The sequence below is a fragment of the Myotis daubentonii genome, chromosome 3 (assembly GCF_963259705.1).
Source record: "Myotis daubentonii chromosome 3, mMyoDau2.1, whole genome shotgun sequence".
NCBI lineage: Eukaryota > Metazoa > Chordata > Mammalia > Chiroptera > Vespertilionidae > Myotis > Myotis daubentonii.
The window spans coordinates 165,717,565-165,745,423 of NC_081842.1; the positions used below are offsets into that span (position 1 = coordinate 165,717,565).

At 39.4% G+C, this 27,859-nt stretch overlaps 1 protein-coding gene across 1 annotated transcript in view; it reads right to left on the reverse strand.

The window, feature by feature from the left end:
* Positions 1 to 27,859, reverse strand: part of TNNI3K (TNNI3 interacting kinase) — a 310,118-nt gene that overhangs the window by 172,025 nt on the left and 110,234 nt on the right. Inside the window, exons 11-18 of the mRNA XM_059689176.1 lie at positions 26,688 to 26,782; positions 25,931 to 26,080; positions 3,103 to 3,189; positions 2,487 to 2,543; positions 1,651 to 1,743; positions 1,512 to 1,569; positions 1,189 to 1,383; positions 329 to 433 (exon numbers count right to left, since the gene is read on the reverse strand). Coding sequence (XP_059545159.1) covers positions 329 to 433; positions 1,189 to 1,383; positions 1,512 to 1,569; positions 1,651 to 1,743; positions 2,487 to 2,543; positions 3,103 to 3,189; positions 25,931 to 26,080; positions 26,688 to 26,782 — 840 coding nt within the window. The remainder of the gene's footprint in view (positions 1 to 328; positions 434 to 1,188; positions 1,384 to 1,511; positions 1,570 to 1,650; positions 1,744 to 2,486; positions 2,544 to 3,102; positions 3,190 to 25,930; positions 26,081 to 26,687; positions 26,783 to 27,859) is intronic.

The window sequence follows — 27,859 nt, forward strand, 5'->3', positions numbered from 1 at the left end:
ATTCTATAACAGTGATCAATTTCAAACCTTAATCTGAATTTACTGACCTAAGAACTAGTTAGCTGGTGAATCTTACAGATATCACTACCTTGCTGGAAATTTTTAATGTATTCAAAAGATCCCTGAGAGGTTGTTATATAGCTTTCTATTTCTATAAAACACAATGACACAATGATATTGCTCCAGCTTACGGTAGTCTGTCCCCTTACCCGCAGAGCAGAAAACTCTGATCTCTAATAAATCTAAAATGTATCTTCACTGAAATACATTTTGGACTTCTAGTCAGTTATACAATTCTAAATTCATTATTCAGGGGGGAAAAAAATACCTGTTCAAGTCACGATGTATAATTGGCTGTGTCAGGTTGTGAAGGTATTCCATACCTTTGGCAACATCTACTGCAATAACTAATTTAGACTGCAAATCAAGAATCCTAGAATTTAAAAATAACATTTAATGAGGATGAAATGGTCAAAGCCAATGCCATATCTTTCTAAAATAAATCAATGGTGTATGTGGTTTGTTCTTCTGTATAATTTCAGCCTGTTTTGCTCTATTACAGAATAAGCTAAAAATTCAACAAATCTTTAAAAACAGCTTTTCTACATCAGATACTGTTTAATTACAAATCAATTCAGATACCAAGCTCTTTTATTTAAAATATTCTACTTGATTTTATAATATTTATAATATTATACTAAATTTCTTTCTAGTATCATAAAAATGAAATCTACTATAATCACTGAGTGGAAACCACATTCTAAGTATTATATGCATAGATAGAGAATGTGAATTCAAATTAGACTTGTACAAGGTCATTCTTTTTTAAAACTTTAAAAAAATAAACAACTGTAAATAATGACCCCTGGCAATTATTTTATCTGAGTTTACATATATCTACTTTACTGGTATGTCAAATTTAGCCTAATGATTACGATCTTCAGTCACCAACTTAAATTCCTTGAATTTGTTATCTCCAACTGAATTCCATTTAGGAAAGTGCTGAAGTATTTATATTCTCTAGTTATTGGGTATACATTATTAGCTATCTTTAAAACGCCACATTTCCTAGCACTCAGAGATTTCAGAAGGCACAGTCTTACACCAAGCAGAAAGCCTCTGAGGTGTTTGTTGCTGGGGTAATTCCAATGGCTTGTAAAATAATAACTCAGAACAAGAGCCCCATACCTCTTCTGTTCATGAAGGAGGGAGAATAGAGAACCCCCTGATATGTACTGAGTGACGATGGCAAACTGGCTGGGATCATTCAAACAAGCTCCCACAAACTGAATGACACAGGGATGATTGAGCCGGCAGAGAATGGACACCTCTCGGCAAAACATATCCACATCTGACTTGGAGCAGTAGGTGTTGGCGCGATACCTGGAGATGGTAGCGACAGGAAGTCCTCAGTTAACAGATGGATCAAAACAAGGGGCTCACACCATTCACATGCTTCTCAAAGCTCACAGTTCCACTCAGATGTCTCATTTTCTCATTTGCTTGCTTACCGCTTTATTGCCACTATTTTATTTCTGCATCGTCCTTTATATACTTTCCCAAAAGAACCTAAAATTGTTTAAGAGAAATAAATAAAGACATTATCCTGAGCTCATTACACTAAAGCTGACTAGGAATTTCTTAGGTTACCTGAGCCGATAATCTCATGGAACTCAATTTCTGAGAGTTGAAGATGGAAATGTGAAGGTAATCCAGCCCTTAGGAGGAGAACATCTGCCTTCTCTGCAAACAGAAATTGTTTTATTTTTTAAGATAAAAAGCACACATGTGGGTGTGCACAAGTGCATGTGGAAATATAAATTACAGAACCAAAAATATCATTCCTTAGTAACATTTACTTTTTCAGCTATCATTGACTACTAGGAGATACGAAAACCTTATTACAAATGATCCCTGCATTAAAAGGATGTTAGTTCTCTCTATGTTACCCAACCTTTGTTAGCAGGGCCAAGAGTTTATTCCTGATCTGATCAACAACTAGCTTGTCTGCGTACCATGGCAATCCTGGAGCACAGTCCATACCACATCATGATAAAGAATCTTATCTGGTCAAGCCCTGCAACCCATCACAATAGGCTTAGCCAAAGACCCCTAGACTAAATCTCAAAGGGATATATACCAATTCGATATCAGGAAATAAGCACATGAATCATTCAGAGGAAACATCCAAACCCAAAAAATAATTTTAAAAACTTCAAGTTCTAGGTAGTTTAACTGTTTAACTAAGTTGGAACTCTATTTTTTTTACATTGAATTAAAACTTTCAGTTATACCTTCATGAACAGAGGCATATGCAAAATAGAACAGCAAGTGAGGTTACAGAAAGAATAGTATGTTGATAGTATTGTTTATACTTACAAAATAGTCATCATTTGTACTATATAAAACAAAATAGAAAGTTATCATAGTTGAGGCAATAGTTATCCTTAGTAATAAAATATAATAATTGTACCATATTAAAATACCTTTTGTCATGCTTTTGATCTTCCCCAAGGGGGATGGAACAGACACATAGGAGCCATCTAGAAATCAAATTACATTATAGTGTTGAAAGTAGCAATCAGATGTTTGTTTGTTTGTCTTTTTTTTCCTACATGGAAATTAAACATTATAGAAAAAGCAGGTGACATATTTGCTAGGAAAACCAAGTCAGTCTATAGCTTAAACTGTAGACTGGACACTAAAACTGTACAGCAAATATTTATTTAGAAAGCACATAGAAATATTAGAAATCCAAGCTCTAGCAGACTACAGCAGATTTAACTATGTCTGAATATGAGCATTCCCTGATGCCTTAATAGGTAATTGAAAGGGAAAATGATTGCTCTCAGTCTTCCTAGTTATGAACAAGCCTCATAAACATCCTGTCCAGGAAATGTTAAACTTGAAGGAATTGTAGATTGGTGAATTAGGAAGTAGGGGGCTTATTTATTTTCAGCCTCACTCAGTCATAAATTTTCTTAAAATAAAGCTTATCTGACATGCTCTCCTCCCTCATCCCAGAATGACAGTAATAGAAACATAGGTTTATCTTCAGGATAATATTGCACTAACAACAAAAACTGAATAAGGACGAGTTACCTCCTCCAGGCTGAGAATATTCATTACAGGGCAGTTCATCCTGTGGTCTCTTATAATGCTTCAGGAGTGTGACAATTGCATCATGTCCTTCATGAAAAGAGAAAAAGGACAGAGGGTCTTAACGTTTGTTTGACTTATTCAGCTTACCAACCAATCCAAAAATGAGCAGAGGTAGCTTGAAACATAGGATGTGGTTTAGGAGATAATATATTGCAATAGAAATTTAGTTCACTCTTCATTCATTCATTCATTCATTCATTCAAAATAACTCATTAAGATTCTGTGAGATGCGGCGCTATGTGAGGCACTATGTTGGGTGCTGGGAACACAATGAACAAGGCAACGATGGTCCTACCCGTAAGCAGCCTACTGGAGGTGAACAAACAATATGAATGATGAGGATGTCTAATTGAGGAAAAATCAAGAGTTATGGGAGTATATATTAGGGGGACCATTATACTGGTGAGCAGCACTTATGGTAACCAGGAAGGAGAGATGCATTTGCGGTGACTGAGCTACACGTGGTTGGCAACTACGGGATCACATGGCACTAAGATAATTTACATACGTCTTTGTGGAAGGAGACAGTTGGTTGCCCCCCAATATGTGTGCTCCTTATTCATGGAGTGATTTTGTCTCTGGGACAATAGTTCCCATCCCCTTTGTATCCTATTATGGTCTGGTGGTTAATTAACCCCAAGGAATCATGAGCAAAATGTGAATTCTAAGCCTGGGATTTAAGAAACCGGTGAGCCTTCCCTACTCCCCCAGTTGGCTAGCTGGATGCAGAGGTTTCTGAAGCCTTAGGGGATAGGATAAAGTCACCCACTGACTGAAATGCTTGCCCTGGGATGTTACACAACTGAGATATAAATTTCTATTATGTACAACCCCCACCAAAATTGTGGGGTTTACTAATTGCAGGAGAGAATTAGTGTGAAATATTAAAGATGCTAAGTGTTTCTCTGAGTAGACCAGTGATTTTAAATAGAGCTAAACTTCGATACTGTTATGTTTTCACCATAAAAAAATAATCTACTGAAACTAATTCGTGCAAGAGGAAAACAAAGTCAACCTTAAAGACCCTGCCAAGAGTCTTGTGAAATGCAAAAGAACACACTGTAAAAATGGCAGACTTTAGGAACTGAAAAAGCAATTCCTGAATAACTACAAAGGGTTCATAGTTAACATAGGTTCAGAATACCCCTAACTAATGTATAGAGTATATCCTGAGAGTCATGCCTGCTTATCAAGTCATCTCTTCAAAAAAATATTTTTTTAATTAAATTAACAGAGCATGCAAGATCATGAGATAGAATAAGATATTTACTAGCACTAAAAGCTTTTCCAAATGTAACATTTCAAGATCAATTTCTTCAAGAAAAAACTCACACAACAACAACAAAAAAAATTGTGTTTACAACTTGTAATAAAACTAAAATCTACAGTTAACAGCAGTATCTATTTTCTTTTCATCCATATCTTTCATTTATGACTGGTGGATCTGTGATTTTCTCAAATTATAACTATAGGTCATAACGAAATAATGGGGAGCCAGTACTATTAGCACTCTTTCTCTGGACTCTCCTGTGCTCACAATCAGTGAGACTACAAGACCCAAATGCCATTACCTAACAGGCAAACCTACAAAGAAAGAGTCTACGAGACAGCAGGAACAGATACTGTGAAGGTCCCAAATGGGAGCAGACATGTCATGTTCAGGAAATGAAAGAAGGCCAGTATGACTGGTACCCTGCAAGCAAGCAAGAGAATGGTACCAGACTTGCTTGGAGAAGTAGGTAAGCACACATCATGTGGAATAGTGCCTCACCAATGTCTTAGTGTATAGAATTGCCTGGAGTACATGTTAAACCACAGATTCCTGAGTACAACCCTCAGACATTCTGATTTACAAGGTCTGTCCCCAGCATTACTTTTCTAACAAAGTCCCAGGTATGCTGATCAGCTGTTTACCCTTTAAACTATTGATGTGGAGATTTATTGGCTAGGATAAGGAGTTTGGATTTTAATGTAAGGGAAATGGGGAGCCACTAAGGATTTTAATTAGTTGAAGATATGCTTTATTTTTCTTAAAAAAAAAAAGTCCCCATTCTCCCAGCTGGCATGGCTCAGTGGTTGAGCATTGACCTATGAACCAGGAGGTCATGGTTTGATTCCCAGTCAAGGCACATGCCCAGGTTGTGACTTGATCCCTGGTGTGGGGCGTGCAGGAGATAGCCGATCAATGATTCTCTCTCATCACTGATGTTTCTATCTAACTCTCCCTCTCCCTTCCTCTCTGAAATCAACAAAAAATATATTTCTAAAACATCCCCATTTACAGATTAGAACTGATGATGTGTCTTCATTAGGCTGTTGTAAAGATTAGGTAAGATAATATTTGTAATATGCCTAACAGTTCTAATACATAAATATGCCCTTTGGATCTTTTCAAGTCTTACTATTTTGCCCTAAGAATTGTAAAGGAACTTGGTAACTCCTTGATGGAACTTCAGAGACATTTCATAAATACCAATATATTTGATTTCTATTACTGCTACTGTTAATTACCGCAAGCTTAGTGGCTTAAACAATATGGTTTTATTATGTTACTAGAGGCCCAGTGCACGAATTCGTGCATCGGTGGGGTCCCTCGGCCTGGCCAGGGATCGGGGCTGATGGATGCTGCAGGAGGTTGGTCAGCTGGGGGGAGGGGCTGCAGTAGGTTGGCTGTGGGAGCACACTGACCACCAGGGGGAAGCTCCTGCATTGAGCATCTGCCCCCTGGTGGTCAGTGCGCATCATAGCGACCGGTCATTAGGTCACTTAGGCTTTTATATATATAGATAGATAGATAGATAGTTCTGGTGGTCAGAAGTCAAACACGGGTCTCACTAGGCTAAAATCAAAGCATTGGCAGGGCTGCTTTCCTTTCTAGAGGTCTAGGGGGAAATCAGTTTCCTTGCCTTTTCCAACTTCCAGAGGCACCAACACCCTTGGCTCTGGGCCCTCTTTCTACATCTTTCTTCAAAGTGCTCACTGTCTGTCTGGGTCCTTTGCACAGCATGTGACTCTGACCTTGGCTTGTGCCTCTCCCTTTCACACTTCAGGACCCCTGTTCTTACATTGGGCCCACGGGATAATCCAGGGTGATCTCTCTCTGAAAGTCAGCTAATTAGCAGCCTTAAATCCCCTTTGCCATGTAGGGCAGCATACTCACAGGTTCCAGGTATTAGGACCTGGACATCTATGGGGCCCATTACTCTGCCTACCACACCCAATGGGATGAAAATTTTAGTGCCCTTTGTGTGTTGGTGCTGCCTCCTGTTGAGCACCTCCCATTCTTCTCCATCTTTGAAGGCTATTTAGCCTCAGAACAAAAGTAATATCATAAAAAAAAATAATAATAATAATAAAAATCTGGGATTAAAATACCCCTTCATCTGTCCCATTGCTGGATTCCTAGGTTCTGAAGTTCTGTCTGCTCCTCCCCATACATTCTGCCCCCACTTTAATAGGACCTGTGGTGCTTTTGGAGCTGTTCTTTTACTTAATTTGGTCTTTAAGGGTTTGGGACCAGGAATAAAAACAAAACACACCAAAAAATGTTTTCCTTATTTCTGTTATTCCTAGGAGAGGCATCTTTGGGGAAAGAAAACAACCCAAATCCCAAGCATTTACTCAAGCACAACAGAGCTTAATTCACCGAGCCCACTCCTCGCCTGGCCTGTCTCAGCTCCTCTGTTGGACTGACTGCGGCTGACAAGCCAAGAGAGGACTCCTGCTCTCCCTAGCGAAGCAGAAATCCACATCTTGAATCCTGAACGCCTGCGTAAGTCCGTGATCACACCCTCGACGTTACCTTTCATTTCAACAGCTCTCTTGGCGCCACTTGCTCTGAGCAGTTTTAATTTCCTGCCAGCACAGTGGCACGATTTGCTGGCATTTTCTTTGGGATGCTTTTCATCAAGAGCCTAATGAGTGCCTGGGTTCTGGCTGATGATAAGCATGAGGCTGCCAGAGAAATGCCAAGAGGCCCTCTCAGTTCTGGAAGGCATCGCCGCCTGATTTCCCACCGCCTGTTAACAGTGGGCAAAGGCATACACGTATGGGAAATTCTCCACAGCTATCACCACTCTGACAAACTACCAATGTGTATGCAAGGAAACCTGAAGACTCCTAGCGCCTAGATCCCTGAAACATGGCCACAAACAGTTAAGCAGAAAAAAATGCTCTGATGGAACTCACTAAATAGATGTGTTAAGCCAAACTCCTGATAATGTATTCACCCTGATAACCAAGGTACACTAATGGAACACATCCAGAGATAATCAAACTTCCACTAATTAAATAAAATGTTTTCCTATATCTCAGAATTTACTATCTACATCCAAGCATTTTACCCAAATAGGAGATTGCTATGCTATTAGCCTAATGCAGCTATAATAATGATTTGTACTTTCAGAGTATGATTCATTGGAGCCCCTGAGGGTTTTTGGCAAATGAGACTCTACTGCTGGCTTGAAGTTCCTTTCATTGCTTGCTCCCTACTCTTCCAGTCCTGTGTGTATTCCCCATATTTCATGCTTTCCCTTTAATTTGTCTTTTTCTTGTATCCCTTCACTCCTTATACCTGGAGAGATTCCCCCCATCCCATTCAAGGCTCTTTGCTTTCAACTTTCTGAATAGCTCTTTATTTTAAAACCTGCTTTTTTGTTTAAGGCTACAAGTCCACCCAAAGGGCTATTACAAAGACAATTTAGTATCTACCTCATGGTCATGCACTCAACAGAGGATTCATATATTATTCAAGAAGAAAATGTATAAATTGTATTATTTCCCTATAGTTGTTTCTCTGTCCCACCATTTTAACTTAGGAACAATGAATGCTATTTATTGCTATGAGAGATTATGTTAAGAACATAGAAGAAACCTTAGTATAAAAATTATTTTTAAGAATCAAGTCTGAATATTAATGGTAAATGATACTGTTAGGTGGGATGCATGCAGATGTGTGAGGAGATAATGGACCCTCCCTGGAATTCCTAACAGGTCAGCGTGCCAGACAAATGGCTACACAGATACCTGCTCCTCCCTGGAATCCACAACGACCCCCACACAGATACTGACTCCTTCCTGAATACCAGCGGGAACTTCCTCAGCTCATGCCCCTGCCCCTCATTAAACACCTGTATGAAAAGAAACCCCCCTTCCCTGTTGGCGGGAATCCACTGGCCCTGCCTTTGGGGTTCCTGGGTCGCCCAAGGACGCAGATTAAACTTTTCCTTTCCTTTCTTTCTTTCTGGTTGACTCGACTCTCTTTGTTTCCTGCACCACTAACCTAACAGATACCAGTATTGAAATCTTCTGCCTGACCTTGTAACTCTGAGGCCTGTTAGGTCCAAGGTTAAGCAGAGAACTTGGAGACTTGGTCTTGATTAGAGAAACCAAGGAATTTCTATTTGACCTTATAGGTCCCACATGTCCAGGTCATCAAAAGAACAGTCTGCCTCAAAGAATAAAGCGTTCACAGCAATGATTGGATAAGATTGTGCTCGATTTTCCACTATCTTCTCACCATTTTAAAAACTAACTTTCCAGAAGTTGAAAGGGGGATCAGAGGGCGGCTCCTGATGGTTGCCCTTATGACTCATCTTCCTCCTGTCAGTCCTGGTCCCACATACTGTCAGTTAAATCGGAGGCAACGGAAATTCCAAACTTGCTACATATTCTCATGACTTGAACCTGAAAGGTGTTTAATATTGTATCACAGAGAAGGAGCCCACAAACCCTTTCCTCTACTGTCTTTGTCCCTTAATCACCAGGCCCAAAGAAGAATCTACCAGCCCTTCACTGTGAGATAAGAATGCACAAGCATGGGGAGAAACTAAGATGGCAGCATAGGGAAACACTGAAATTGCTGTCTCCTACAACAACTTCAAAACACTATAAAAAAGACAAAATGGACATCATCCAAAACTTGCAGGAAGGCTGGCGGAGTGGAAATTCTACAACTAGAAGGAAAGAGAAAGGCACATTGAGGGTCAGGAGCTGCGGAAATAAAGTGCAAAGGTACTGAGGCTCGAGAGTGCGCAGAAAGGGGCTGGTACCTGAGGACGCGGCTGTCTTTTTGAATCGGGAGGGAGTCACAGGCTCCCGACTGCTCTGAACTCCGGTTCCGGGAAGTCTCTGGGGACCCAGGACTCATACAGGGAGAAACTGGACTGTCTGGCAGCGGGCAGAACTCGGAACTCGAGGGCGGCTTTCCCTCAGAGGCGCTTGCAGCAATTGGATTGTCGGGACACTGAGACGCGCGCGGCCCTTTAGGGCAGGGCTGAGAATCCGCCATAGTTCCTTGCTCCGCCCTTTGATTCCCTGAGACCCCGCCCCACCCAGGCTGAGGCAGAGGCTTTTGCATATGAATGCCCTGGCCCTTTGCAACCTGAAAATTACCTAACAAACTGCAGCAGGGCCACTGACCCAGAACTTCCAAGAGAAGGCCCAAGGCCCCACAGCAGCTTGCATTGCTTCACAGCTGGGCCTCATCAGGGTACCTCCAAACTCCAAAAAAGGACAGGGAATCTGCAGTTCTCTCCATAGCTCCTGCTGGGTAACCTCCAAGAGCCAGTGTACCCAGTTGTCAGAGGGGGACCATCCAGATTATAACTCCTCAGATCCATAAGGGACACACCCAGGGGGCAGACTCAGTGAGCACCAAAGCCCCACTGAAGCAAGTCTTGCCCCAGAAGGGTGTCTTCAGCACAGAAGTTCTCCCAGCCGATTCTCACTGCCAATTGGCCAGGAGGTCAATTCCTCCCAGTGATCCTACAACAATCAAGGCTTAACTACAACAAGACTGTGCACAAAGCCCACAAGGGGTGCACCAAGAGAGTCCACCTCAGGTAACGGGGGAGGCTGAGCCACTGGGCCCTACAGGACACCTAGCACACAAAACCACTCTACCAACACAGGGAAGCATAAAAAATGCGGAGACAAAGAAACAGGTCACAAATGACAGAAATGGAGGAAAGCAAACAACTGGATATAGAGTTCAAAACCACGTTTATAAGGTTTTTCAAGAATTTTATGGAAACCACCGATAAATTTAGTGAGACCCTCAAGAAATCTAGTGAGACCCCTGAGGATATGAAAAAGGACCAACTAGAAATTAAGCATACACTGACTGAAATAAAGAATAATATACAGAGATCCAATAGCAGACTAGAGGATCCCAAGAATCAAGTCAAAGATTTGAAATACAAAGAAGCAAAAAACACCCAACCGAAAAAGAAAAAAGAAAAAAAGATTCCAAAAATATGAAGATAGTGTGAGGAGCCTCTGGGACAACTTCAAGCGTACCAATATCAGAATTATAGGGATACCAGAAGAAGAGAGAGGGCAAGATATTGAAAACCTATTTGAAGAAATAATGACAGAAAAATTCCCCTACCTGGTGAAAGAAATAGACTTACAAGTCCAGGAAGCGCAGAGAGCCCCAAACAAAAGGAACCCAAAGAGGACCACACCAAGACACATCATAATTAAAATGCCAAGAGCAAAAGACAAAGAGAGAATCTTAAAAGCAGCAAGAGAAAGAAAGTCAGTTACCTACAAGGGGGTACCCATACGACTGTCAGCTGATTTCTCAACAGAAACCATGCAGGCCAGAAGAGAGTGGCAAGAAATATTCACAGTGCAAGAATCTACAACCAAGATTACTTTATCCAGCAAAGCTATCATTCAGAATAGAAGGTCAGATAAAGAGCTTCACAGATAAGAAAAAACTAAAGGAGTTCATTACCACCAAACCAGCATTACATGAAATGCTGAAAGGTATTCTTTAAGGAGAGGAAGAAAAAAAAGGAACTCTTACCATTTGCCACAGCATGGATGGAACTGGAGAGCGGATAAATACCACATGATCTCACTCATTTGTGGAATATAATGAACAACATAAACTGATGAACAAAGACTGATCCAGAGATGGAGAGGCATTGATTGGACTGTCAGGCCTTGGAGGGAAGGTAGGGGAGGGTAAGGGGGAAAGATCAACCAAAGGACTTATATGCAAGCATATAGGCCTAACCAATGGACATGGACAACGGGGGAGGGGGGGAGAGGGCATGAGCGGGGGGGTGGGAAGGGGTAACATGGAGATAAGGACACATATGTAATATCTTAATAAAAAATATATTTAAAATATATTAAATATATTAAAAATATATTAAAAATATATTAAATATATTTAAAAAAGAATGCACAAGCATGAATGCTTTTGCAAAAGAACATTATATTCATATTAAATCACTTTAGTTTTCCTCTTTCATTTTTTTCCCTCTCCTTTCCATTGGCCATTCTTTCCCCTTTCCTTTCCTTCCACAAATATTTATTGAGCACCCATTAGGAAGAAGCTCAAATAACATCTTCCCAGGGAAGCCCTCCATGGCTTCTCAATTTTAAATTGTGTCCTTGAACTTTTTACTCACCATTGCATTTCCTATTTTATTCATAGCACTTACCATTATCTGATAGCTTCTATTTGTTTTCTTGCTTGCAGCCTAGTTCTTCCTGCTAGAAAAGCAGACTTCCTAAGAGCAGAGAGATATTGTCTGTCTAACTCACTGTTTTACTTCAGTTCCCAGGACAATGACTATCATATAGCAGGTGTGTAATACATTTTTGTTTGAATGTTTGATTGGTACAAGATAATGTTGAAATGCTCTTTACTCCTATAAAGAATTCTGTCTAATAGAAAAGAAAAACTAATTGTGTAAATGTTCACTCAGATTTTATTTAGCCAAGCTCTAGGGAGGAAAGGTGAAGGATGCTGCGCATGTGCTTATTTTACAATAGGCTAAGGGGTCAGGGAAGAGCTCCTTGAGGAACTGTTTTTTGAGTTGACTTGAAAGATCAGTGTGAGTTGATTAAGCAAAAAGAGTGGAGAAAAGCATCCCAGCAAGAGGGAAAATTTTTATAGTTCCAATGCACAGAAAGGAGAGCTTTTGAGGAGGAATATAGAGGGCAACCTTGTGGGGGTGGGGGTGGGAGGTTAGCAATCTGAATCTGTGCCAGTGACCAGTGTCCTAGTGCACATTCTTGTTAGCCTATAATTAAGTCATTGCTCCTTCCTTATGCAATAGTCTGTTTCCCTGGGTGCTCCCAGTTCCCAGGAGCCACTGGCCAGGAATTTTGCAGCTTGGCTGGAGGCAGGGGTGGGAGGGTGGGAGGGTGGGCGGGGGTGTTGTAGCTGGCGCTACCCAGGCCAGGCATTTAGATACAATCTAACTTCCCTATTCTAACTGACTCAGGAGGGGCTGTGAAAGCCTGCCACAAAAGCCAGGAAGTAAGGAAACAAAGAATTTAGAAATATATATATATATATATAGGGGGTGATCTCATTGTATTGGTTGTTCAGGCTTTGGATCTTCGAATCCCCTGAGCCAGCAGCGCTGCTTTAAAAAGGGATTTTCCTGAGCCTCCAGTATCTCCAGTACTCCTTGTGTAGTTTCTGGTCACCTGGTAAATTCTGCAACACTTTATTTGGAGCATTCTTGAAATATTTCTTCCTATTAATTTGAGTATTAGGATAGTGCAGTTAATTAGAAACCTGTCATATTTAAAGAAATATCTACAGAGACAATGGAATAGTGGTAATTAGTATTCTTGAGAACATCAACTATACTACAACTGACCAGATGCCATCTAGTGACACACGGAATAGAATGTTATAACTGAAATATCTGCTCATCCTCAATTTCACCTCAACAAACATGTATTGAGCATCTATTGGGAATCAGCCATTGAATTAAGTTTCTGAAAGGCAAAATTTAATAGTTCAGATGCTTGCTCTCAAGATGTTTACAATTTAGCAGGAGAGAGAATATTTTAATCTGAAGTGATAAAGACAGAGATCGAGATGTGCATATGGGGCAATAAAACATAAAGAAAAGACATGTGGACTGTCAGGGAAGACTTTCTGGAAGAGGGGATCCAGAAACTGAATTTGAAATGTGAAGAGTGAAGTGGGGTGGAGAGAATGGAAGGGTGTGGAAAGGCATGATAAAAGGCTTGGAAACATGGAATCATGTGATATGTGTAGGGACAACCAATACTTTTGTATTGTCGTCATGTGAATAGATATGGTTGAAAGGAGCTTTTAGGGGTAAAATAGGCAGATTTAGGAATTAGGGGGTCCATGGGAAAGAACTGCAAGCCTGCAAAGCTGGGGGGCTGGGAGCTGCCAAAAGGCATACATTCACAGAACAAAGAAAGAAGAAGCCGCTCATTCACAGACTAAAGGAAAAGGAAGCCACTTATTCACAAAATAAAGGGAAAGAAAGCCACTCATTCACAGAATAAAGGAAAAGGAAGCCACTTATTCACAAAATAAAGGGAAAGAAAGCCACTCATTCACAGAATAAAGGGGAAAGTCACAGAGGAAAACAAAAGGGGAAAAAAGAGGAGAACCCCACTTGAGGTTTGAGTCTTGAAGCTACTATAGTGACCAATCAGAGGGAATATCAGGACACAAAGAACCACAGCCTTTATAAACCTTAGGAAAGAGGCACTTAGTGGCTTAGTGGGTCTCTCTTCCCCTCCCCACGTGGTTGTTTCCCAGTGAATTTCCACCTTTTCCTATACCACCTCTTGTTGGTGGCTTCATTCTTCAAATCCACCTGGACAGGGACCCGCGAAATCACCTTTGCATCCTGCCCAGAGGAAAACAATGCATTTCAGTTTAATTTCCGCATTCCACTGTCTCACAGGGTGACTGTTCAGATTTGATGAGTTAATGCACATAGAACAGCGGTTCTCAACCTGTGGGTCGTGACTCCTTTGGTGGCCGAATGACCCTTTCACATGCCTAAGATCATCCTGCATATCAGATATTTACATTACAATTCATAACAGTAGCAACATTACAGTTATGAAGTAGCAACGAAAATAATTTTATGGTTGGGTCACAACATGAGGAACTGTATTTAAAGGGCCAGAAGGTTGAGAACTACTGACATAGAGTATTTCCAAGGTGCCTGTCACAGAGCGAATATCCAGTGAATAGTGATCTAGTGAATGTGATGAAGTTTGTGGCATGTGAGGTCATCCAGGTAACAGGAATAACTGAATGTGAGGTCTGAGAGGTAGGAAAGGCACAGGGCATGCCATGATAGCAAACCGGGACCTTTTCCTATAGGTGACTGTGGGTCAGTGAAGGATTGTTAAGCTGGAAAATAATATGGTCCTATTTGTACCTTGAATATATCTCTGACTATAGTTGGAAAATGGATTCAAAAGATGCTGAAGATTTTTTTTTTTAAAGTTTAGTTATGAGTCTATAAAATGGATCAGGGTATGGATGGACTAAAATGGTGGTAGCAAAAATATAGAATGGATTCAAATATATCTATATAGTAAAATGAATAAGGCTTCTTCATTGAATGAATATGGAGTAGGAGACACTGAAGGAGAAAAAGTAGTCAAGCATCAATCCAGATTTCTGACTTAGGTGACTAAGTGGGTGATACAGCTTTTAAATGACAGAGTGAATAAGGGATACCATAGGAGAAACTGATTGATGAAGACAAAAAAAGTGTTAAGTTCGCCCACCTGGCATGGCTCAGTGGTTGAGTGTTGACCTATGAACCAGGACGTGGTTCGATTCTTGGTCAGTGTTAGGTCGCTGAAGGAGGAACGCAAGAGGCCAGAATGGTGAGGGATTACAAATGTATACGATCATCTGCACACCAGGTGGCTGAGCCTGGATGGCTCCAGCACCCAATGATAGAGTCAGCGGCTTTTAAAAGAGTTTTGGCAGGCTTTTTCCTGGGCAGAGACTTTTTTTATGCATACCCGGTGGGGAGATAATGGAATGTGGTCGCAGCAAGTAAAATGTGGTCCCAGCAAAGGGAATGTCCATAGTGAAATGGCCTAAAAAGTCAGTTCCTGGGGGAGGGGTATCAATTCAATTGCTTGATCAGCCCTAACAGTCAGGGCACATGCCTGGGTTGTGGGCTCGATCCCCAGTAGGGGGCGTACAGGAGGCAGCCAATCAATGATTCTCATCATTGATGTTTCTCTTTCCCTCTCCCTTCCTCTTGGAAATCAATAAGAAATATATATTTTTTAAAAGTGTTAAGTTCAATTGTAGGCATATTGAATTATACATGCTCCTCAGATGCCCAAATAAAGGGACTGAGTATGTCAGTTGGTGTGGTTTTAAAACATGGCTGCAGGTTTTTTTGACACTTTTCCTTGACTTTTGTAGTAAAGAGATATGCAAATTTGTGTTAAAGTTTTTAAATACTGTTTTATATATTTGTATGCTAATATACATAGTAGAGTAATAGTTTTAAATTGCTTTCATAATATTTTGATTAGTGATTTTCAAAATCTCCTTGAATTTGCTTCGGTCCTGAGGTTTTAAAATGAATGTTATTACTTGAGTCATAAATAAGAGACATCAATACACCAAAACAACACATGTTTTCATATATCCCAAGTTTGTCAGTTGTGTTTGGCAGGGATACAAACCCTTCATGAGCAGGTTTGTAGCGGATGCCCCTCATCCAAATGCATCATTATGTCATATTTCTTTCCAGTCACTAAAGCAAGTTGTAAATTAGGAAAGACCATGAGGTTTGGGAGTTATGTGGAACTTGACTGAACCTCTGCTACACACTTAATAACAGACACCACCATTTTTATTGAGAATTTATGTTCCAGACATTTACATCTTATCCCTAATCCTCAGCAGAATTCTGTAAAGTTGTTATTAATTTATTCATTTTAAGATTAAAGATGAAGGCTTAGGGAGGTTAAATAACTTGTCCAAGATAATTAATTATTAAGGATAAGATTGGGACTTAGATCTAACTGATTCTAGAGTCAGATAGAAAGAGACTGACCTCTGTAATAAGATAGACCTCTGTTTGGTACCAGCTCTCCACTGAAGAGCTGTGTGGTTTGGGCAAGTGTGACTTAACAGCTCTAAGTCTTAAACTATCCAATAGAAAGAAACTACCAATTTAAAGGGTTACTTTGATAAATGCATATATAATAGGTGCTTAATGAATGTTCTTTCTCTTCCATTATCCATTTTAATGTTGTTTCTTACGTATTATGTTTCAAAAGTATTTTCATAGTAACTCCATAAAAGAATGGAAGTTTTTCCTCTTCTAATGAGAATTGGTATTGTTTTATTTATTTTTAAAGGAGAGAGTAACTAAATATGTAGAAAGGTAACCAGTATACACAAAATCACACATAGTTTTTTTAAATACAATTTGAATCCTTTGTGTTTTCCTTCCTCTACCCCACCCTAATCCATGCAAGCACACTAAACTAGATCCACTAAATTAATTAGGCTCACTAAACTCAAATAGAGAATTCAATATAGAATTCAATATAGAAGAAACTTGAATACTTATCATTTCATTGATGAAAATTTATCAAAACATTTAATGAATCCACCTCATCTTCCTTCTACTCCTCTGACACCAGTACCTCTTAGTTATTTTTAACTGGCTGAAAACTATAGAAATTCACCATGGTAAGACTTTATTACTTTTTGAGAATACACTATAGTATGTTTACTATAAATAATTCACACCATACTACACTTGTCAAAACGAATGAACAAAGTATACATCATGCAATAGGAGCCTTGATTTTTATTGTCTTTGCTCACTTACTCACTGATTCTCCAACTGCAGCTCCCTGTCACTGTGAATTAGAGTGGGACTGCTGTATACAAATATTGTATTCTGGGTAATTAGATATTGGGATAGGACCCTCTGCAAATTACTTTAACTGGTGTCAGTGCTGAAGCAAATCAGACATTTTAGCAAAACAGAGTTTCAGTTCTGTTTCTAGTTTGGGTGATTTTCTGGCCCTAAACAGCCTGCCATAAAGGAGTGCTTTTCTTTGTCAAAGGCAGCCTTTTCAAATCTAACTGCCAGACACACTATTGAGCTATGTGTTCAATTCTAATTGGCTCAGATCTTTTCAATTTGGCAGTTTCATCTTTAATGCAATGAATGTAAGATTATGTGTAGGTCTTTTCAATGGTTTTTCCATACTGGTGATTAGGGCAGAGGATTTGAACATAAGCAGGCTGCTGGCTATTTCTTCTGGCCAATTTAAATTGATTCATACAAGTCCTTTGTAACTCAGGGAAAGGGCAGAACAAATCCAAGTGAGTGAGACAGCTATCACTACTTTCAGATGGCATGGAAAAAAAAGATTGGACGGGGGAGACAGACTTAAAGATGGGAAACACTCTAAATATTGTAAAATTGGAGCTCTGAGAAGACTGGTAGAGAAATACTGAAACTTAACCAGTAGGCTTCTGTGTAGAATCAAGGTCACAGAAAAAATTATTTCAAGGATTTATTTTAATATCTTTAGGTTAAAATGGCTATGTAAATAAAGAAACAACAAAATAAAAACAGACTCATAAGAAACAGAGATCAAAGGAATGGTTACCAGAGAGGGTGAAAGAATGGGTGAAAAGTTGCATAGTGTCAGATGATTATTAGAATTAGTGGGGTGATCACATTGGGTATAAAAGTGTCAAATCACTAAATTGTACACCTGAAACTAATATAACTAATACAATATAGTACACCAACTATATCTAAATAAAAATAAGAGAAACCAAGATGGCGGCATAGGTAAACACCGGAGTTTGCTGCCTCGAACAACCACTTCAAAAATACAACTAAAAGACAGAACGGACATCATCCAGAACCACAGGAAGGCTGGCTGAGTGGAAATTCTACAACTAGGAGGAAAGAGAAAAACATACTGAGACTCAGAGGAGGCGCAGTGTTGAAGTAAAATACTAAGGTGTGGAGTGCATGCAGAGCGGGCTGGCGGCTAAGGGCATGGTTGTCGTTTTCAATCGGGAGGGAGTCTCAGGCTCTGAGCTCCAGTTCCAGGCAAGTCTCTAGGGACCCAGATTCATACGGGAGAAGCGGAACTGTCTGGCATCGTTCAGAATCCTAGGGCAGTTTTCTCTCAGTGGAGCTTGCAGCGATTACTGGGACACTGAGAAACAGAGCCTCTGAGGGCAAGACTGAGAGCAGCCATAATTGCTAACCCCGCCCTGTTGATCCCCTGGGACCCGCCCCGCCCAAGCCCTGCAGGGAGGCTTTTGCTGGATAGCCTCAGGCAAAGGCTAGATTAGCACCTCCCTAGAGATCCAGGAGCCAGGAAGCCCAGAGGTCAGAGTGGGACCATCCAGTTTGCAGCTCCGTGGAACCATAAAAGACACACTCAGGGGGCAGACTCAGTGAGCACCAAAGCCCCATTGAAGCAAGTCTAGCCCCAGAGGGGTGTCTCCAGCACAGAAGTTCTCCCATTGCAGACACAGCTGATTCTCACAGCCAATTGGCCTGGAGGTCAATTCCTCACAGTGATAACTACAACAATCAAGGCTTAACTACAACAAGACTGTGCACAAAGCCCACAAGGGGGTGTACCAAGAGTGCCTACCTCAGGTAATTGAAACACTTACCACAGAAAGGCACTCTATCGACACAGGGAAGCATAAAAAATGCCAAGACAAAGAAACAGGATACAAACAACAGAATTGGAGGAAAGCAAACTGTTGGATATAGAGTTCAAAACCACACTTTTAAGGTCTTTAAAGAACTGTCTAGAAGCCGCCAATAAATTTAATAAGGCCCTCGAAAAGACTGGTGAGACCGCCGATAAATGTAGTGAGATCTTCAAGAAGACTGGTGAGACCACCGATAAATGTAGTGAGATCCTCAAGAAATCTAATGAGACCCTCGATGTTGTGATAAAGAACCAACTAGAAATTAGGCATTCACTGACTGAAATAAAGAATATTATACAGAATCCCAACAGCAGACCAGAGGGTCGCAAGAATCAAGTCAAAGATTTGAGATACGAAGAAGCAAAGAACACCCAACTGGAAAAGCAAAATGAAAAAAGAATCCGAAAATACGAAGATAGTGTAAGGAGCCTCTGGGACAGCTTCAAGCGTACCAACATCCGAATTAGAGGGGTGCCAGAAGATGAGAGAGAGCAAGATATTGAAAATCTATTTGAAGAAATAATGACAGAAAACTTCCCCTACCTGGTGAAAGAAATAGACTTACAAGTCCAGGAAGCACAGAGAACCCCAAACAAAAGGAATCCAAAGAGGACCACACCAAGACACATCATAATTAAAGTGCCATGAGCAAGGGACAGGGAGAGAATCCTAAAAGCAGCAAGAGAAAGAAAATCAGTTACCTACAAGGGAGTACCCATACGACTGTCAGCTGATTTCTCAACAGAAACTTTTCAGGCCAGAAGGGAGTGGCAAGAAATATTCAAAGTGATGAACACCAAGAACCTACAACCAAGACTACTTTATCCAGCAAAGCTATCATTCAGAAGTAAAGGCCAGATAAAGAGCTTCACAGATAAGAAAAAGCTAAAGGAGTTCATCACCACCAAACCAGTATTATCTGAAATGCTGAAAGGTATCCTTTAAGAAGAGGAAGAAGAAGAAAAAGGTAAAGATACAAATTATGAACAACAAATACACATCTATCAACAAGTGAATCTAAAAATCAAGGGAATAAATAATCTGATGAACAGTATGAACTGGTGATTGTAATAGAATCAGGGACATAGAAAGGGAATGGACTGACTATTCTTGGGGGGGCGGGAAGGGGTGTGGGGTGAGGGAAGAGATTGGACAATAATCGTGCACCTATGGATGAGGACAGTGGGTGGGGAGTGAGGGCAAGGGCGGAGGGTGGGGTGGGAACTGGGTGGAGGGGAGTTATGGTGGGAAAAAAGAGTAACTAATTTAATAATCTGAATAATAAAGATTTAATTGAAAAAAAATTAAATTTTAAAAAAAGGGCTGTGTAAATGGAAAGTATTTTTCATATCCGATCCCACTTTCAGCTCTTTTCTGAAAGTATCTCAAAAAGAAAAAAGATATTTTAATGTAGTCCCATTTGTTTATTTTCTCTTTAGTTTCCATTGCCCTAGGAACAGTATTAGTGAAGAAATTGCTTCGGCATATGTCTGAGATTTTGCTGTCTGTGGATTCCTCTAGCATTTTTATGGTTTTCCATCTTATGTTTAAGTCCTTTATCCATTTTTAGTTTATGTTTGTGTATGGTGTAAGTTGGTGGTCTAGTTTCATCTTTTTGCATGTATCTGTCCAACTTTCCCAGCACCATTTATTGAAGAGGCTGTCTTGACTCCATTGTATGTTCATGCCTCCTTTGTCGAATATTAATTGGGCATAGTGGTGTGGGTTGATTTCTGGGTTCTCTATTCTATTCCATTGATCTATATGTCTGTTCTTGTGCCAGTACCACGTTATTTTGAGAACAGTGGCTTTGTAATACAGCTTGATACCTGGTATTGAGATCCTACCTACTTTGTTCTTTCTCAGGATTGCTGCAGCTATTCGGGTGTTTTTTTTATTCCAGATGAATTTTTGGAAAGTTCATTCTAGGTCTGTGAAATATGCCCTTGGTATTTTAAATATATTTTTATTGATTTCAGAGAGGAAAGGAGAGGGAGAGAGAGAGAGAGATAGAAACATCAAAGATGAGATAGAATCATTGATCGGCTGCCTCCTGCACGCCCCCTACTAGGGATCAAGCCTGCAACCCAGGCATGTGCCCTTGACTGGAATTGAACCTGGAACCCTTCAGTCTCCAAGCTGACGCTCTATCCACTGAGCCAAACCAGCTAGGGCAACCCCTTGGTATTTTAATGGGGAGTGCATTAAATCTATAGATTGCTTTGGGTAGTATGGACATTTTGATGATGTTGATTTTACCAATATATGAACATGGTATGTTCTTACATCTGTTTATGTCTTCCTCTATCTCTTTTTTCAGTGTCCTGTAGTTTTCCGCGTATAGGTCTTTTACCTCCTTAGCTAAGTTTATTCCTAGGTATCTTAATTTTTTTGGTGCGATGGTTAATGGGATTGCTTTTTTAGTCTCTCTTTCTGTATGTTCACTATTGGTGTATAGAAATGCCATAGATTTCTTGGCGTTAATTTTGTATCCTGCTACAGTGCCAAATTCATTTATTAAGTCTAATAATTTTTTGATGGAGTCTTTAGGGTTTTCTATGTACAGCATCATGTCATCTGCGAATAAGGACAGTTTTGCATGGCAAAAGAAACCATCAAGAAAACAAGAAAGCCCACTGCATGGGAGAACATATTTGCCAATGTTATCACCGATAAGGGTTTAATCACCAACATTTACAGAGAAGTTATAAAACTTAACAAAAGGAAGATAAACAACCCAATCAAAAAATGGGCAATGGACACAAGTAGATATTTTTCAAAAGAAGACAGAAGGAAGGCCAAGAGACATATGAAAATATGTTCAAAGTCACTAATTAACAGAGATGCAAATCAAAACGACAATGCGGTACCATCTCACACCTGTCAAAATGGCTATCATCAGCAAATCAACAAATGACAAGTGCTGGTGAGGATGCGGAGAAAAAGGAACCCTCGTGGGAATGCAGACTGGTGCTGCCATTGTGGAGAACAGTATTGAGTTTCCTCACAAAACTAATGGCCCTAACCGGTTTGGCTCAGTGGATAGAGCGTCAGCCTGTGGACTAAAGGGTCCCAGGTTCAATTCCTGTCAAGGGCATGTACCTTGGTTGCGGGCACATCCCCAATAAGGGGTGTGCAGGAGGCAGCTGATCAATGATTCTCTCTCATTGATGTTTCTAACTCTCTATCCCTCTTCCTTCCTCTCTGTAAAAATTCAATAAAATATATTTTTAAAAAACTAAAAATGGAACTCCCATTTGACCCAGTGATCCCACTTCTAGGAATATATCCCAAGAAACTAGAAACACCAATCCGAAAGGATATATGCACCCCTATGTTCATAGCAGAACAATTCACCATAGCTAAGATTTGGAAATAGCCTAAGTGCCCATTAGCAGATGAATGGATTAAAAAACTGTGGTACATCTACACGATGGAATACTATGCTGTGGTAAAAAAAGAAGGAACTTTTACCATTTGCAACAGCATGGATAGAACTGGAGAACATTATGCTAAGCAAAATAAGCCAGTCAGAGAAACATAAATATCACATGATCTCACTCATTTATGGAATATAATGAATAACATAATCTGATGAACAAAAACAGATCCAGAGACAGAGAAGCATTGGTCAGATCATCAAACCTCAGAGGGAAGGTAGGGGAGGGTGAGGATAACGGGGAGAGATCAACCAAAGGGCTTGTATGCATGCATATAAGCCTAAACAATGGACACAGATAACAGGGGGGTGAGGGCATGAGTGGGGGGGGGGTTGGGGAGAAATGGAGGGATAAGTACACATATGTAATACCTTCATCCATAAAGAAATTATAAATAAATAAATAAATAAATAAATAAATAAATAAATAAGAAAAAGATAACTCTTCCAACAGTGCAAAACACCCCTCAACATGCTATATCAGAATATCAGAGAGATCAACTGAAAGTTTTGTTTGGGTCAGGTGAAAACTTGTCTTAGAATAATTCAAAGAGCAGTTAATGTTGTTGAAAAATATCCTCAATTTTCCTACTGAGAGGGTAGACTAGCATGAGCTATTCAAATTGTACCCATCCAAAATTAATCAAATAGATAGACCTTGGTTAAGAGGTCCCTTCTGGTTTATCAATCCTGGTTTATCTGTCCTGGGATGGGGCCATTTCTACATAATTCCTTTTGTATAAAGAAGAAACTCCAAGTGAAGTTTTAGTACTTCTTCTTCTCCATCTCCAACTTGCCCAGGGAAATCCTTGGTATGCCACATCCATTAATTTATTGAGTCCCTCTCTGAGCAAGAAAGGAAAGCATTTATTTTCCTTTGTTTAAAAAATTGATTTCAGAGAGGAAGGGAGAGGGAGATAGAAACATCGATGATGAGAGAGAATCATTGATTGGTTGCCTCCTGCATGCACTCCACTGGGGATCGTGCCCATAACCCGGGCATGTGCTCCCAATCAGAATTGAACCTGGGACCCCCTCAGTCCATAGGCCGACGCCTCTATCCACTGAGCCAATCTAGCTAGGGAGGAAAGCATTTCTTTATCTAAATAAAACAGGGACAGTGTACTGTTGACAATATTTTAAGAAGGCCATTTCAATCCTTCTTGAACACATAAAAATGATGCAACATTTCTCCAGCAAGAGAAAATAGCAACAATTTCATTTTGTTGGTTTGATTTTTTCTATCCTAAGAACATACCCAAACCATCCATCTGTCTCCTGAGCACTAACATTCAATTTGTTAAAATTCATGGTAATAATGAAATGCAACACTGGGGCCTAGCACATTAGTTGAACAAATAAGAGTGACAAGCATGGCATATGTTGCAGAGACCAGTGGCTAAATCCTCTAAACTAACGGAATTTTGTTGTCATTTGGTAGGAACTCTTAGAAGCTTATACCATGATTTATTGTTTTATAAAGTGTGGGGATCCACAAAAACATAAAATAAAACCAGTTTTCAACTATCATTCTCAATCAACTAAACACAAACAAAACCAGCACCTGTGAAGAGCTAGCTGCAGCAGCTATGTCTGAGCTGTCTTCCAGAAGACTAATGCTTTGTAAATAATCTTTCTCTGAAACTCAAATTTCTTAAGAGACACTGAGAACCATTTAAATAAATGTGACGTGTTGAGTAACTAGAAATTAGTAAGGCCTTTGGAAGCCTCAGGATATGTAAGATTTTCCAACTGATACTCAAATATAGAACTACCTGAAATTTCTTTTTTACAAAGCAATAGGTCGTTACAGCTAACAGAAATGCTTACAGATACTTATCAAAAGACATGTACGTGAATGTTCACAGCAACAGTATTTTTTATAATCTGTAATTGAAAATTCTTCAAATGCCCCTAAAGAGTAGAATGAATAAGGACATTGTGATACAGTTGCAAAACATTATACTATACAATGAGAATGAATGATCTACAACTATCTGCAACAATATAAATGAATCTTACAAATTGTTGGTCAAATAAAGCCAGACACAAAGACATATATAGCATTCCATTCCATTTATATAAAATACATAAAGTGGCAAAGCTAATATATGCCCTATGAAGACAGCGGTGCCCTTTTTGAGGAGTGATTGGAAAAGAATGTAAGTAGGGATTAGGGGTGCTAGCCATGATGCATTTCTTCATATGTATACTAGAGTGATTTCAGTTTGTGAAAATTCATTGAACTACAATGTGCAAACATATATGTGTGTATGTACTTATACAACACAAATAAAAATAGCAGGCCTACTAGTATATCTACAAAGTCCCTACTATTCCACATTTGTTCACTTGTTTCTATTAAAGTAACTACTATGTCTTTTTTTTTTTTTTTACTAGAAATCTTCAAACCTGTATGTTTTTCTTTCTCCTCATCTATGTTCTTATAATAGCTGCCTATTTCTATCCATCAAACTCCATTTCTCCTTTCAATAATGGACTTTCATGTTTTATTTCAGGTAGCCTGATAAATCTTCCAGTTTAGTAATTGTTCTCCTTTAGTATGGACTTCTAAGATTCTAGCATTTAAAAAGATGAAAACACTTCTTTACATACTTTAAATTTCCTAATAAGGCAATGCAGACATCAAACTCTGACATATTTTATAGCATTTAGTGTAACTCTCTGATTTCAATTACAATGTCTATTGTTCCATGTCCTCCAAAAATTTAAACTCCATAGGGCAATGGTTCTCAACCTGTGGGTCGTGACCCCTTTGCCTAAGACCATCCTGCATATAAGATATTTACATTATGATTGATAACAGTAGCAACATTACAGTTATGAAGTAGCAACGAAAATAATTTATGGTTGGGTCACAACATGAGGAACTGTATTTAAAGGGCCAGAAGGTTGAGAACCACTGCCATAAGGCCTCATGTGTATAGAGCTCGCTTATGTACAGCTTGCTTCTAAGACACAATATATCTTAATAACAATGACAAAGATGCTAGTTCACCTTCTAATTGTCTCTAGTTTCCTTTCCCTTAAAATGAAGAATTCGTTATTAATCATCTTTATTTCTATACTACTGCTATTATCAATGTTATCATTATTAAAATACAGTTATTAGGTACTCATTTATGCCAGACACTGTTGTAAGCAATTTGCACATACTACCTCATTTACTCTACAATCTTGTAAAAGAGGAGTTGTTGTTGTCCTCATTTTCCAGATGAAGAAACTGAAATTCAGCAATAATAAATAACTTGCTCAAGATAAAAGAACATGGCTTGATTTAAACCCAGGTATTCTACCATCATAGCCCAAGCTTGCACCAGTTTGCACTCCAGTAAGTTTATACTTAAACACTAATCATTAGCTACATTACTTTTTCTAGTAGAGGCATTGTTAGCAGATCTGACAAACATTCCCTTTCTTTCTTTGCATTTATTTCCTTTTAAAAAATGTGTATTCACATAAAAATTTCCCCAGTATAAGAGATAAAGACTTGCTCTATATCTACTCTAAGAGAGTAACTGTCATTACCCATCACGATTTTGTTTCTCTAGTATCTAGGAATGTGAGGTCATTCTCTTTACAAAGTGCCAATACCAAGCATGCCTTATGTTCATCTGTAGCTCAGGAGTTGTCTTCTCTACTGATGGTCTATTGGACTCTTTGATGCAAGTCTCCAGTGACTCAAATATAATTTACAGAGAAATGGGAGTGTACAAATCATACAAGCAAAAAAAGAATTATTGATGCCATAAACTATGCACACAGTTCCATGTATTACTAGAGAGATGCAATGATGAAAAATATACCTTTTTCATAAGCCCACATCAAACATGTCTGCTCATCTTTTTCACCACTAGACCTGCTGGGATCACAGGCTACTAGATTCATATCAGCTCCATTATCCAGTAAGAACTGAACGAGGCGAATGTGACCATGGTAGCAAGCAGAGTGCAATCCTATAATAGAATAGAATGAAAGTGTAAAAGGATAAAAGAGGAAAACAATCCCAATTTTCAAAAGACAGTCATTACCACATAATAGATTTGTTGCCAGAGATACAAAGGAAGGAATTACTTCTTTGATAACGAATTAATTCCATTATTGAGCAAATAAGATATACTTTAGACAAAAGAAGTGTACTATTCTAGTTGATCTTCTATATAGACTGCCTTTTTGTTTAGCACAATTCCTAGTATTCCTATATCCATTGTAATTACCAAGAACAAAGGTAGGCATCTTTTTATATATCAAAGAACAAAGACCCACTCAAGTATTTTTCTCGATCATCCAACCAAGGGGAGAGCAGTGTGTTTTGTCTGTTCTTGGTGCAAGGCACAAGGAATTCATTGACTGGAGATACTTTAGCACAACAGTGAAACTACTCAAACATGGTGCCTTTTGTTATCACCATGCACCATCAATTCTAAATGACGTAATTGATAAAATATCCCTCCCCACTGGGGTGGACCACTCCCACCGCCCCCTTTCTTCTTGAGCATACTACTTTTCTTGACAGTTTTGGATATGCCTCATAAACTAGTGACGATCTCACCACAGCCTTACCTGTGTGCCCATCTCTTCCTTGGTGGTTGATGCTTACAACATTTTGATCAAGAAGAAATTTAACCAGGTCAATGTTCTTGCCATAGGTACAAGCACTGCAAAAAATATATCATAAAAAAAAATAAAAAGCTCTTGTTGTAGGCTGAATTGCATGCCCCTCAAATTAATATGCTGACACTCCAACATACAAAACCTCAAAATGTGACCATATCTAAAGGGATACAATTTAAATAGGTAATTAAGTTAAAAATTGAACCATTAGAGTGGGTCCTAACCTAATATGACTGGTATACTAATAAGAAGGGGAGATTCATACACAGTTACAGAAACAAAAGACAACCATGTGATGGCACAGGAGGAAAGTGGCCATCTGCAAGGCAAGGAGAGAGACTTCAGGAGAAACCAAACCCTCTGATGCCTTGATCTGGACTTCTAGCTTCTAGAACTGTGACAAAATAAACATCTGGTTTTCAAGCAACAGAGTCTGTGGCATTTGTTATGGCCACCCTAGAAAACAAATACAGCCTCGATTTACCCAGGCTACTCCAGATGCTGAGGTGTTTATAGGAGTAACTCTGCTTACCTTGATACCTTACAACAGAATTCTTTTAAGAAGAAAAGAAATCTTGTCATCTTAATGTTCCTACTGCACCAACATAAGGCTGGTTCTTCATTAATCTTTCTTGAATAATTCATTGAGTGAATAAAAAGCTACCATCTCACTACAATAGACTTTACCAGCATTGATTAGTTGCATTATAAATAGTTCCCATAATACTATATGTCTGTGTTTACATATGTGTGTATGTTTATATATACATATGAAAACAATTACAGAAATAAATATATTCACCCTGGGAAAGTGCAATCCTACTCTTAAAATGGATATAAGAGAGCATTTGAGGTTTTTCTTTTTAATGCCTGCTTTTAAAAAATAAAAAAGGGGGAATTTGCCGGGAGCCGGTCCATCCTTGCTGTTTCAAGGGACCTGGCATATATGGCATACGGTTCTTAATATGTTTGCTCACCTTCTTGGTGCTGTGTTTTAACCAAGGTCACCTCTCCGAGAAAGGTTGAATCCCCAGGTAGGGATTTTCCCCTGAAGTTAGGGAGGGAATAAAACCCCTCAACTAAGTGCCAGGCGGGTAATTAATCCCTTTAACTACAAACAA